General features: G+C 46.3%; 1 protein-coding gene across 3 annotated transcripts in view; it reads right to left on the minus strand.

The window, feature by feature from the left end:
- The window catches only part of LOC144674049 (uncharacterized), an 80,766-nt gene extending 74,857 nt beyond the window's left edge, over positions 1-5,909 (minus strand). Inside the window, exons 1-5 of one of the 3 annotated variants that reach the window (XM_078535587.1) lie at positions 5,510-5,596; positions 4,799-4,906; positions 3,630-3,737; positions 2,049-2,156; positions 880-987 (exon numbers count right to left, since the gene is read on the minus strand). In XM_078535587.1, the coding sequence (XP_078391713.1) occupies positions 880-987; positions 2,049-2,156; positions 3,630-3,667 (254 nt within the window). In that variant the 5' untranslated portion in view covers positions 3,668-3,737; positions 4,799-4,906; positions 5,510-5,596. Of the gene's footprint in view, positions 1-879; positions 988-2,048; positions 2,157-3,629; positions 3,738-4,798; positions 4,907-5,509 lie in introns of all 3 variants that reach the window. The other 2 variants (XM_078535586.1, XM_078535588.1) reach the window with 2 other exon arrangements.
- Positions 5,910-14,145: the final 8,236 nt, after the last annotated feature.

Raw genomic sequence — 14,145 nt, forward strand, 5'->3', positions numbered from 1 at the left:
ATTTCTAAACATAATAGCACAGCAGGAGCCCAGGATTCCACCCCCACCCCCACCCCCTCTTTCACCGTTACACAATCTCTTAGCAACATCCAAATACAAAAATATCCCAGTTATAAACCAGAGGCTAAAACAGATTAAGAGACCTTTCCCATCCCCTGTGTTTCTCTCTGTATCTCTCTTCCTATCTCACTCACATCTCTGTCCCCCTCACTCATTCACTCTCTCACTCTGTGTCTCAGAAATGGAAACTAAACCTCGATTGGGGTCCTCAATCTTTTATTTTGAAAGTGTGGTCACTCTTGTGGGGGGCAAAGAACGGGGCGGGGGGGGGGTGGAGACCATGTGACACAGCAAGATCCCACTCCCCACCTGCTCATGACCAGTTAAAAATGTATTGGCTGAGGATTGCGGAACAGTGAGTGGGGAATGTGCCTCACCCCCTCTCTCTCTCCACCCCAACACCCTCCCCCACCCCCAATTAAAGTGACGACAAATCACATTGAGAGGGAACAAGCTGGAGAGGCAGAGACTGGGGGCTGCTCTCTCCCCACCCTCACCACACCACACTGGCCATGTTTTACATTTATAGTTCCCCCTGTCCACCCATCAGTCTCCAGAAGGTGCTAAACTCCCTGTCTTATTTTGGAATTCTCACAAGCTTTTAAACAGCCTCAGGTTTCAGATTATTAATCTCCTCTTTGCCACACAGCAAAGGGTTAATGTGTTTGTGAATAATCGCAAGGCCGGGATATTTTAACCCCAGGGTTTCAAAATCTAGCACCCCATTATCTAACAGAAACCGCTTCATCGATGAACCAAAAACCAGGGTCCCTCAGAGATTAAAATTAAACCTAGGAGTCATAAAGAGACACAACTCACGTGGGTGGGTGGGGGGTGTGGAACAGGCCTGAGTCCATCCATCCAAGCTGGGGAAAAGCTCCTGCCCATGGATTCATAGTCACATTGCAGTCTTCAAACTCCAAATTCCTGGGGAAAAGAGAGAGGGAAAAGAATTGACTAAAACACAAAGCAAGATCATTTCTAAACATAATAGCACAGCAAGAGCCCAGGATTCCACCCCCACACCCACCCCCTCCCCTTCAAAGTTACACAACCTCTTAGCAACATCCAAATACCAAAATATCCCAGTTATAAACCAGAGGCTAAAACAGATTGAGGACCTTTCCCATCCCCTGTGTTTCTCTCTGTATCTCTCTTCTTATCTCACTCACATCTCTGCCCCCCTCACTCATTCACTCTCTCACTCTGTGTCTCAGAGATGGAAATTAAACCTCGATTGCGGTAATAAACAGACACAACTCACGTGGGTGAAGCCTGTGGACCAGGCCTCAGTCTATCCCCCTCCCTCCACACCCTCCTCTATCTCTGTCTCCATCATCCCTCCCTCCGCACCCTCCTCCTTTCCCTCAATCTTTTATTTTGAAAGTGTGGTCACTCTTGTGGGGGGCAAAGAACAGGGCGGGGGGTGGAGACCATGTGTACACAGCAAGATCCCACTACCCACCTGCTCATGACCAGTGAAAAATGTATTGGCTGAGGATTGCGGGACAGTGAGTGGGGAATGGGCCTCACCCCGTCTCTCTCTCCCCTCCCAACACCCTCCCCCAACCCCAATTAAAGTAACGACAAATCACATTGAGAGGGAACAAGCTGAAAGGTAGAGACTGGGGGCTGCTCTCTCCCCACCCTTACCACACCACACTGGCCATGTTTTACATTTATAGTTCCATTTATAGTTCCCCCTGTCCACCCATCAGTCTCCAGAAGGTGCTAAACTCCCGGTCTTATTTTGGAATTATAACAAGCTTTTAAACAGCCTCAGGTTTCTGATTTTTAATCTCCTCTTTGCCACACACAAAAGGGTTAATGTGTTTGTGACTAATCGCGAGGCCGGGATATTTTAACCCCAGGGTTTCAAAATCCAGCACCCCATCATCTAACAGAAACCGCTTCATCGATGCACCAAAAACCAGGGTCCCTCCGAGATTAAAATTAAAACCTCGGGGTCATAAAGAGACACAACTCACGTGGGTGGGTGGGGGGTGTGGAACAGGCCTGAGTCCATCCATCCAAGCTGGGGAAAAGCTCCTGCCCATGGATTCATAGTCACATTGCAGTCTTCAAACTCCAAATTCCTGGGGAAAAGAGAGAGAGAAAAGAATTGACTAAAACACAAAGCAAGAACATTTCTAAACAAAATAGCACAGCAAGAGCCCAGGATTCCATCCCCCCCTTGCCGACCCCTTCACAGTTACACAACCTCTTAGCAACATCCAAATACAAAAATATCCCAGTTATAAACCAGAGGCTAAAACAAATTCAGAGACATTTCCCATCCCCTGTGTTTCTCTCTGTATCTCTCTTCCTATCTCACTCATATCTCTGTCCCCCTCTCTCTCTCTGTCTGTCTCTCAGAGATGAAAATTAAACCTCGATTGGGGTAATAAACAGACACAATTCATGTAGGTGAAGCCTGTGGACCAGGCCTCAGACTATCCCCCTCTGGAAGAAGCTCCTTGTCCTTGACCCAGACTTTCCCTCTATGGATCCTCACCTTCCAGTTTTCAGAATACAAATTTCTCAGGAGAAAAAGAGATAAATTTTGTTGAAAGGACAAAAGCAAGGACATTTAACTGCATAAATTGAATTAAAATGGTTCGCCCTGTCCCCCCCCCCATCAGACTCCAGAAGGTGCTAAACTCCCTCTTTCAGTTTGGGAAGGGGCTGCTCATTCCTTTGGGACACTTTTTAAAATTACCATCCCAGGATTTATTTTAAAATCTCATTCTATCTCAGAGGATGTGAGTGGAGGTGGCTTGTGACTACACACTGGAGACCATTAGACCCTGTCTCTCTTTTCCCACACCCCCTCCTGTTTTTACACCTCCACTCGCCTTGGCATCCCCCTCTCTCTCTGTTTCAATCACTCCCTCCCTTTTCTCTCTCTGCTCCCGTCTCTCACATTCAGGGTAAAGATGGATGCTCCTATCTAGGCCCTTGTCCCTGTCCTCTCTTTCTCCATCCCTCTTTCTCGCTCGTTCTCTCTCTGTCCATCTTCCTATTTTCCTTCCCCCTGTCTCATGTGCTCTGCATTGAAAAGAGAGATGAAATGTTCCTGTCTCCCCATTTAAAATAATGACAAATCACATTGCTGTTTCTGGTCATTTTTTGTTGATTAAAGTTTAAAATGGGCACAAAGAGATCTGGAGAGAGAGAGAGGGAGAGAGAGAGAAAAGCTGGAGGGAGAAAGACACAGAAAATCACACAGGTAAAACTAAAGTCAGAATATCAGGAAACTGAACAGTAATGGCCCCTGTGAATCTAATTGAACAGATTCCACTTCATCGCACTGTCTCCCCACCTGTCTTATTTTGCAATTATAACCAGCTTTTAAACAGCCTCAGATTTCAGATTTTTAATCTCCTCTTTGTCACACACCAAAGGGTTAATGTGTTTGTGAATAATCGCAAGGCCGGGATATTATAACCCCAGGGTTTCAAAATCCAGCACCCCATCATCTAACAGAAACCACTTCATCGATGAACCAAAAAGCAGGGTCCCTCCGAGATTAAAATTAAACCTCGGGGTTATAAAGAGACACAACTCACGTGGGTGGGTGGGGGGTGTGGAAAAGGCCTGAGACCATCCATCCAAGCTGGGGAAAAGCTCCTGCTCATGGATTCATAGTCATATTGCAGTCTTCAAACACCAAATTCCTGGGGAAAAGAGAGAGGGAAAAGACTTGACTAAAACACAAAGCAAGAACATTTCTAAACAAAATAGCACAGCAAGAGCCCAGGATTCCACACCCACCCCCACCCCCTCTTTCACAGTTACACAACCTCTTAGCAACATCCAAATACAAAAATATCCCAGTTATAAACCAGAGGCGAAAACAGATTGAGAGACCTTTCCCATCCCCTGTGTTTCTCTCTGTATCTCTCTTCCTATCTCACTCACATCTCTGTCCCCCTCACTCATTCACTCTCTCACTCTCTGTGTCTCAGAGATGGAAATTAAACCTCGATTGGGGTAATAAACAGACAGAACTCACGTGGGTGAAGCCTGTGGACCAGGCCTCAGTCTATCCCCCTCCCTCCGCACCCTCCTCTATCTCTGCCTCCATCATCCCTCCCTCTGCACCCTCCTCCTTTCCCTCAATCTTTTATTTTGAAAGTGTGGTCACTCTTGTGGGGGGCAAAGAACAGGGCGGGGGTGGAGACCATGTGTACACAGCAAGATCCCACTACCCACCTGCTCATGACCAGATAAAAATGTATTGGCTGAGGATTGCGGGACAGTGAGTGGGGAATGGGCCTCACCCCCTCTCTCTCTCCCCCCCCAACACCCTCCCCCAACCCCAATTAAAGTAACGACAAATCACATTGAGAGGGAACAAGCTGGAGTGGCAGAGACTGGGGGCTGCTCTCTCCCCACCCTCACCACACCACACTGGCCATGTTTTACATTTATAGTTCCATTTATAGTTCCCACTGTCCACCCATCAGTCTCCAGAAGGTGCTAAACTCCCTGACTTATTTTGGAATTATAACAAGCTTTTAAACAGCCTCAGGTTTCAGATTTTTAATCTCCTCTTTGCCACACACAAAAGGGTTAATGTGTTTGTGACTAATCGCAAGGCCGGGATATTTTAACCCCAGGGTTTCAAAATCCAGCACCCCATCCTCTAACAGAAACCGCTTCATCGATGAACCAAAAACCAGGGACCCTCCGAGATTAAAATTAAACCTCGGGGTCATAAAGGGACACAACTCACGTGGGTGGGTGGGGGGTGTGGAACAGGCCTGAGTCCATCCATCCAAACTGGGGAAAAGCTCCTGCCCATGGATTCATAGTCACATTGCAGTCTTCAAACTCCAAATTCCTGGGGAAAAGAGAGAGGGAAAAGAATTGACTAAAACACAAAGCAAGAACATTTCTAAACAAAATAGCACAGCAAGATCCCAGTATTCCATTCCCCCCCATACCGACCCCTTCACAGTTACACAACCTCTTAGCAACATCCAAATACAAAAATATCCCAGTTATAAACCAGAGGCTAAAACAAATTCAGAGACCTTTCCCATCCCCTGTGTTTCTCTCTGTATCTCTCTTCCTATCTCACTCACATCTCTGTCCCCCTCTCTCTCTCTCACTCTGTCTCAGAGAGAGGGAAAAGAATTAACTAAACACACAAAGCAAGATCATTTCTAAACAAAATAGCACAGCAGGAGCCCAGGATTCCACCCCCACACCCACCCCCTCCCCTTCACAGTTATGCAATCCCTTAGCAACATCCAAATACCAAAATATCGCAGTTATAAACCAGATGCTAAAACAGATTGAGAGACCTTTCCCATCCCCTGTGTTTCTCTCTGTATCTCACTCACATCTCTGTTCTCCTCACTCTCTCTCTCTTTCGCTCTCTCTCTGTCTCTCAGAGATGAAAATTAAACCTCGATTGGGTTAATAAACAGACACAACTCACGTGGGTGAAGCCTGTGGACCAGGCCTCAGACTATCCCCCTCTGGAAGAAGCTCCTTGTCCTTATCCCAGACTTTCCCTCTTTGGATCCTCACCTTCCAGTTTTCAGAATACAAATTTCTCAGGAGAAAAACAGATAAAATTGGTTAAAAGGACAAAAACTAGGACATTTTTAAAAAAACACAACATAGCACAACAAGATCCCAGAGTTACCACTCTCAAGTCAGTCTCTCAGCAACTTCCCAACACAAACAAATCACAGTTCAAAAGCAGGTTGAGACACACAGAAACACACACACACACACACACACTGAACCAGAGTGGGCAGGCTGTTCACTCTCTCCAGAGAGAGAGTGCACAGGGAGTTTGCTGGTTTGGGACTGGTTTGGGAATATCCTGATACATATTTATCCTGAGTGAGCTGGATACAGACTCCACCCCCTGATTCTCGCACATGTTTGGAATGTCGCTCACTCTATCCCCTAGGAGCCCTGTCCATTGAATGTTAATCTCCGGACAGGACCCCTTGCTGATCCTGTCCATTGAATGTTAATCCCTGGATAGGACCCCTTGCTGATCCTGTCCTTTGAATGTTAATGCCTGGATAGGACCCCTTGCTGATCCTGTCCATTGAATGTTAATAACAGGACAGGACCCCTTGCTGCTCCTGTCCACTGAGGGTTAATCCCAGGACAGACATGGTTTCAACAAGGGCCTGTCTTTATTTTTGGCTTAATATTAAAACTATATTTCTTTCCCCTGTTGGTTGTGTTACTCCAGTTCCAAACCCCGATCTCACACAAACCCCCAAAACACTGGCAGTAATCGCAGTCCCCAACCCACTCTCCCTCTCGGGTTGTATTCCCTGAAATTAAGTAGCATCAGGGGTGACTTGATCAATTTGTCAAATCCTGAGAGGTACTGAGGGGGGAGATTAGGTTAATGTATGAGCTCTTGTCCTGAGTAACAAGCTTTGTGAGGCAACTTATCGAATCCTTTTTGAACAGACAAGTATCCTTCTGTCACTACAATTTACCTGTATGTTGCAAAGTTATTCTGTTAATTTTCATCCCACAGAGTCAAAATTTCTGTGATTCTGTGTCTGAGTCAGAACTTCAAATAGTTCAGATTCACTGTTTAAAATAAGCAGTCACTTTTCTGTGGTGGTTTTTGTGATTGAGTATGGATCTCAGAATCTGTCAGTGGAAGGGAGTTTCTACAGAGATAGGAAATGGGATTGATGAATAAAGGTCCAGGATTTTGTTCGCTGCATTAGATTGTGAATAATGAATTTGAACACTTTTTTAATTTGAACTCGAATTCAAAGATAATGAGGCTTTTGAATCTCAAAACATCAAATAGTTCCAATGAGAAATTAAATTTGATATTTGGGATCAAGCTGGTTAAAAACTCACACTACCCATTCCATGAATCAGCCTCTGTAACCTGCACTTCAGCACACCACAACAAAAATGATATTTTCAACTGTTCTTGATTCCAGTCTGTTACTCAATCCCGGGTATCGATTATTCTATATATAAACCCCCTGCACCCCTCAATTAGATTCCAGCCTGTAACTCAATCCCGGGTAACTACTATTCTCTATATAAATCCCCTGATCCCAAACTCTCTCTCCCACTCATCCAAACTCTCTCTCCCTCTCACCCCAACCCTCTCTCCCTGTCACCCCAACCCTCTCTCCCTCTCACCCCAACCCTCTCTTCCTCTCACCCCAACACTCTCTCCCTCTCACCCCAACACTCTCTCCCTCTCACCCCAACACTGTCTCCCTCTCACCCCAAAACTGTCTCCCTCTCACCCCAACACTGTCTCCCTCTCACCCCAACACTGTCTCCCTCTCACCCCAACATTGTCTCCCTCTCACCCCAACACTGTCTCCCTCTCACCCCAACACTGTCTCCCTCTCACCCCAACCCTCATTCCCTCTCACCCCAACCCTCATTCCCTCTCACCCCAACCCTCATTCCCTCTCACTCCAACCCTCTCTGCCTCTCAACACAACCCATTCTCCCTCTCACACCAACCAACTTACCATCTCATCCCCACTCTCCCTCTTACCCCAACACTATCTCCCTCTCACCCCAACTCTATCTCCCTCTCACCCCAACTCTCTCTCCCAATCTCCCCAACTCTCTCTCCCAATCTCCCCAACTCTCTCTCCCAATCTCCCCAACTCTCTCTCCCAATCACCCCAACACTCTCTCCCTATCACCCCAAACCACTCACCCAAAATTCTCTCAATATCATCCCCACTCTCTCACCCTCTCCCCCCAACTCTCTTTCACTCTCACCATCTCCTCATTCCCTCTTACACCAACCCTCTCTCCCTCTCACCCAACCCTCTCTCCCTCTCACCCCATCCTTCTCTCCCTCTCTGCACAACCCTCTCTAACTCTCACCAAAACTCTCTCCCACTCACCCCAAACTTCTCTCCCTCTCAATGCAACCCTCTCTCCATCTCACCAGAACCCGCTGTCCCTCTCACCACAACTCTCTTTCCCTCTCACCCCAACAGTCTCTTCCTCTCACCCCAAACCTCCCACCCTCATACCCCAACTCACTCTCTCTCTCTCACCCCAACCCTCTCTCCCTCTCACCCCAAACCTCTCTCCCTCCCTTCCCCACTCTCTCACCCGACTCTCCCTCCCTATCACCCCAAACCTCTCACCCAAAAGCTCTCTCACTCTCATCCGCACTCTCTCACCCTCTCACCCCAACTCTCTCTCACTCTCTCCCTTTCACGTGCAATCCCACTTTCACAATCCCTCTCACACGCTCACTCTCACACTCTATCTCTTGCACACACAATCTCCCACGCACACACACCATCTCTCTCTCACACACACAATCTCTGTCTCTCACATGCACTCTCTCTCTGATCATCATCTTGGCCCACACCCTCTCTGCCAACCCCACGCTTTCTCTCCCACCCCCCAAACTATCTCTGCACCATCCCACCCACCATCCCCACCCCCGTGCTCTCTCATTCCCATGCTCTCTCCAGTTTTGGATGAGAGAGAGTTGGTGAGGCAGGACGGAGATCCCTTCTCAATCCGTTTCTCAGTCTCTATTTCTCTCTGCGAGTGTTTGATGGGGACAGTATGGAGGGAGTTCTATTCTATATTTAACCCTGTGCTGTACCTGTCCTGGGAGTGTTAGTTAGGGACAGTATAGAGGGAGCTTTATTCTGTATCTAATCCCGTACTGTACCTGTCCTGGGAGTGTTTGATGGAGACAGTATCGAGGGAGCTTTACTCTGTATATATCCCCGTGCTGTACCTGTCCTTGGAGTGTTTGATGGGTACAGTATCGAGGGAGCTTTACTCTGTATCTAGCCCCTGCTGCATCATCTCTGGGAATGGTTGCTGGCAACATTCTCATCAAAAACAAAAACATTCCACAAAGCAGGGCTTAACAAATTGAACATGAATTTCCTTGTTTGATTCTCCCTGGTCTGTTCTGATTCTCTGATAGATTCCTCATGTTTACCCTCTATTTTATATATAAACCCCCTGAACCCCTCGATTAGATTCCAGTCTGAAACTCTCTCCCGGGTGTCTGTTATTCTATATATAAACCACCCCAACCCCTCGATTAGATTCCAGCGCTTCCACATCACAAATTGAGGAAGGGGTCTCCCCCCATTTTAAAGTTGGTTAAAGGCTCTCCCGCTATTTTTAAGATGGGGGCGGGATCACCCTCCAATTTAAAGATGGAGAAGGGATGTCTCACAGGATAATGTCCTTTACGCTCAATAATGTTAAGAAATTTTTGAACATTTTCAGTTTCCCCCTACAATTTCTCTTTCTCTCATCCTGTCTCATTCCTTCTCTCCCTTTCCCATCCCATCTCTCTGCCACTCTATACATTTCTCTGTTTCTCTCTCTCACCCCATCACTTTACCCAACACTCGCTCCCCTCTCTTCATCTCTATCTCTCAACTCATCCCTTTTTCTTTCGCTCGATCTCCCCCCTCTATTTCACTCGCTTACCCAGCTCTCTTTCCCTCTCACCCTGTCTCTCTGCCGCTCTGTCTCTCTATCTGTCGTTCCGTCTTTCTCTCTCTCTCTCACTCACTACTTACCTCCGTTGCTCTGCTACTCCCTCTGTCGCCGCCATATCTCTCCCTTTCGCCTTGTCTCTCTGTTGCTCTCTTTCTATCTCTGTACCTCTTTCATCCCATCTACCTCTCCGTCTATCTCTCTCTCTCTCTTTCTCTCCCAGGAAAACAGAGAGTAATGGTTCATGGGAATTTTTCCGGCTGGATGTAGGATTGTAGTGGAGTTCCCCAGGGGTCAGTATTGGAACCCTGGATTTCCCTGATGTATATAAATGATTGAGATATTAGTGTGCAGGGGACCATTTCAGAGTTTGTGGATGGCACAAAACTTGGGAGAATGATAAACAGAGAGGGGGACAGTGTAGAGCATCAAAAGGACATTTACAAGTTAGTAGCGTGGGCAGATAGGTGGCCAATGATGTTCAATGTGGAGACGTTTGAGGTGATGCATTTTGGTAGGAGAAACATGGACAGGAAAAATAAAAGTAGGGGTGAAATTTTGAAGGGGGTGCAGGAGCAGACAGACCTGGGTGGAGATGTGCATAGATCATTGAAGGTGGCAGGACAGGTTGAGCGAGTGTTCATAAAGCATATCGTATCCTGGGCTTTAATAATAGGGGCATAGAGTACAAGAGCAGGGAGGTTATGCTGAATTTATATAAGACGCTAGTTAGACCTCAGATGGAGTATTGTGTACAGTCCTGGGAGCCACACTATAGGAAGGATATGATTCCCGGCACAGTGTGATTACGTGGGATGGAATTGAGATTTACACCCCTTCTGTGTTTGATGTTGGAATCAGCTTCATTTGGAGTGTGCTGTGTTTTGTAGACATTTTCAGATCTTTTTAAATAATTCCCTTTTTTTGTAGACTGCATCACTGAGTGTGAATTGGAGCTTAGCATCCATTTTTCAAATTGTTTGAAAATAGTTTTAAACTTCGCCCCTAGTTCCAAACTCTCCCACAAGGGGAAACATCTTCTCCACATCCACCCTGTTAAGACCCCTCAGGAACTTACATCTTTCACTAAGATCACCTCTCCAAATTCTAAACTCCAATGGATACAGGCCCAGCCTGTCCAACCTTTCCTCATAAGAAAATCAGAATCCTTTCCTCATAAGATCCGAGATGATGAGAAATGCCTCACACAATTGGCCTTGTCCTTGTCTTCATTGGTTTCTGAGCAACAACCTTCAATAATAATTATAATAATTTCGGGGAAGGGGCAGACGAGTGAGACCAGTGAAATTTTCCTTGCAGAGTGTCGAAAGTAGATTGATGGGCTGAATGGCCTCCTTCTGTGTTGTAAACTTTCTGTGTTACACACGCAGGTTAACATTTCATTCTCGAATAAGCTTCACTCTTTCCTCCATTGTAGGTTCCAGCACTTCCACATCACAAGTTGGGCAATGGATCTCCCTCCATTTTAAAGATGGAGAAAGTGGCTCCCACCATTTTAAAGATGGGAATGGATCTTCCTCCATTTTAAAGATGGAGAAGACGTAGCCTAGTGGGACATAAGCAAGGCTTTTGATAAGGTCCCACAAGGGAGAACGAAAGCGAAGGTAAGAGCCCATGGGATCCAAGGCAATTTTTCTATTTGGATCCAGAATTGGCTGAGTGGCAGGAAGCAGAGGGTGATGGTCAAGGGCTGTTTTTGTGACTGGATCCCTGTGTCCAGTGGGGTTCCACTGGGATGGGTGTTGAGTCCCTTGCTGTGTGTGGTATGTATAAACGATTTAGACTTCAATGTAGGAGGGTTGATCAGCAAGGTTGTGGATGACACGATAATTGGTGGTGTGGTAAATAGTGAGGAGGAGAGCCTTAGATTACAGGCGGATATAGACGGACTGGTCAGTGGTTCATGGACTTTAATCCGGATAAGTGTGAGGTGATGCACTTGGGCAGGACACACAAGGAACAGGAATACATGATGAATGGTAGGACCCTGGGATCTAATGAGCATTAGAGAGACCTTGGTGTGTATGTCCACTGGTCCCTTAAGGTAGTGGGACAGGTAAATAAGGTGGTTAAGAAGGCATATGAGATACTTTCCTTTATTAGCCGAGACATAGAATATAAGAGCGGGGAAGTCATGCTGGAACTGCATAAAACGCTGGTTAGGCCACAGCTAGAGTATTGCATGTAGTTCTGGAGTCCGCATTATAGGAAGGATGTGATTGCACTAGGGAGAGAGCAGAGGAGATTTACCAGGATGTTGCCCTGGTATCTGTTATTCTATATATAATCCACCCCGAACCCCTCGATTAGATTCCAGTCTGTAACTCACTCTCGGGTATCTGTTATTCTGTATATAATCCACCCTGAACCCCTCGATTTGATTCCAGTCAGTAACTCACTCCCGCGTATCTGTTATTCTATATATAAACCCCCTGAACCCCTCGATTAGATTCCAGTCTGTAACTCACTCTCGGGTATCTGTTATTCTATATATAATCCACCCCGAACCCCTCGATTAGATTCCAGTCTGTAACTCACACCCGGGTATCTGTTATTCTATATATAAACCACCCCGAACCCCTCGATTAGATTCCAGTCTGTAACTCACACCCGGGTATCTGTTATTCTATATATAAACCCCCCAAACCCCTCGGTTATATTCCAGTCTGTAACTCACTCCCAGGTATCTGTTATTCTATATATAATCCACCCCGAACCTCTCGATTAGATTCCAGTCTGTAACTAACACCCGGGTATCTGTTATTCTATATATAAACCACCCCGAACCCCTCGATTAGATTCCAGTCTGTAACTCAATCCTTGGTATCTTTTATTCTATATATAAACCCCACAAACCCCTCGATTAGATTCCAATCTGCAACCCACTCCCGGGCATCTATTATTCTATATATAAACTCCACAAACCCCTCGATTAGATTCCAGCACTTCCACATCACAAGCTGAGGAAGGGGTCTCCCCCCATTTTAAAGTTGGTTAAAGGCTCTCCCGCCAATTTTAAGATGGAGAAGGGATGTCTCACAGGATATTGTTCTTTACAGTCAATAATGTTAACACATTTTTGAACATTTTCAGTTTCCCCCTACACTTTCTCTTTCTGTCACCCTGTCTCGTTGCTTCTCTCCATCTCCCATCCCATCTCCTTGACACTCTATACATTTCTCTGTTTCACTAATTCACCCCATATCTTTACCCTACACTCGCTCCCCTCTCTTCATCTCTCTCTCTCAACTCATCCCTTTTTTATCGCTTGATCTCCTCTCTCTATCTCACTCGCCTACCCAGCTCTCTTTCCCTCTCTCCCTACCTCTCTTCCTCTGAGAATCTAGTCTACAAACACCAGGCAGCCATTTTAGGTTTGTTCACAGTGGCCATTTTATGTCCCCACAGGAATGGGACACTTAGGACAGAGTTGACTCATGTAACATTAGTATTATAAACGTGACAGAGACACAGGTATGGAGACAGAAATTCCACGTGTATTCCCTGGAATATTGAAGGATCCGGGCGTTCAGTTCCACACTTTGCTGTTGTGAATTTGAATACTGAATTTTCTAAAACTGAATCTGGAAGTAAAAACCCCCGGGATGGAATGATTGACATTCTTTCTGCTGCTGCAAAGCCCGTGTCTGTGTCTGTTTCTCAGTATTTATTAACAATTTAAGATAATAGTTTATAATGCCACAAGTTTGCCATAATGTCTGGAAAGAGGGTTGAAACAGAGGGGCTGAGATAGTAAAACAAGAGGAGGGGGTGGTGAATAGACACAGGATCTGGGGGTCTCCAATGTGTAGACTCTGCCCAGCTCCCAGTCACATCTTTTAGAAAAGGCTGAATTGCGAAAATGAATCCAGGGACAGTGAAGCAAGTGACTCACTAAGAATGAGAGCATTTTAAACATTCATTCTTTCACTGCAAAGCGCTCAGTCTTTCTGAGGTTCTGAAGGGGTCGGGGGTCTTCACTGTCTTAGTCCCTCTCCAGCTTGCTGCCTCTCTCTCTCTGTGTAAATATTGCCCCATTTAAAAAGTGCTGAACAGAGCTGGCTGCACCCTGTGGGATCTTGCTGTGCACAAATTCCCTGCAGTGTTTCATACTGTGCCACAACCAGTTAATTTATTAAAAATGTGCTGATTGGACTGATTTCCTGTCCCTTAGGAGCCCTTTACCAAGTCCTAACTGTGAGTGTGTGTAAAAGTTTGTGCTAATTCCTGAATAATGCTGGTGTTTTAGGCAGGGCGATGAGTTGGGAGGTGGAACAGTCATTTGAATTCAGTCTCTCTAGGATGTGTCACAGCAGGTGTGGAGATAGGGAAAGTCATGGGATCCTGCTGTGTAAAAAAACAAAACAAAGAGGCCGCCAGCCTTTCCTGAACTGCATCAGTGACCACACTTGATAGAAATGGGTTCATGGAGGGTGAAGCAGTCGGACACAGAGAGAGAGGGAGAGGGAGAGGGAGAGGGCCTGAAATGAGAACCCGGAGCCTGTGCGAAGGCTTCTTCTCACCCCCAGAGTCATGTCGGTGTGTGTTAGACAGGCCGGGCCACGGGCTTTCCTGGGTTAAGTGGAAGGGGCAGCA

The sequence above is a fragment of the Cetorhinus maximus genome, unplaced genomic scaffold (assembly GCF_964194155.1).
Source record: "Cetorhinus maximus unplaced genomic scaffold, sCetMax3.hap1.1 HAP1_SCAFFOLD_541, whole genome shotgun sequence".
Lineage (NCBI taxonomy): Eukaryota > Metazoa > Chordata > Chondrichthyes > Lamniformes > Cetorhinidae > Cetorhinus > Cetorhinus maximus.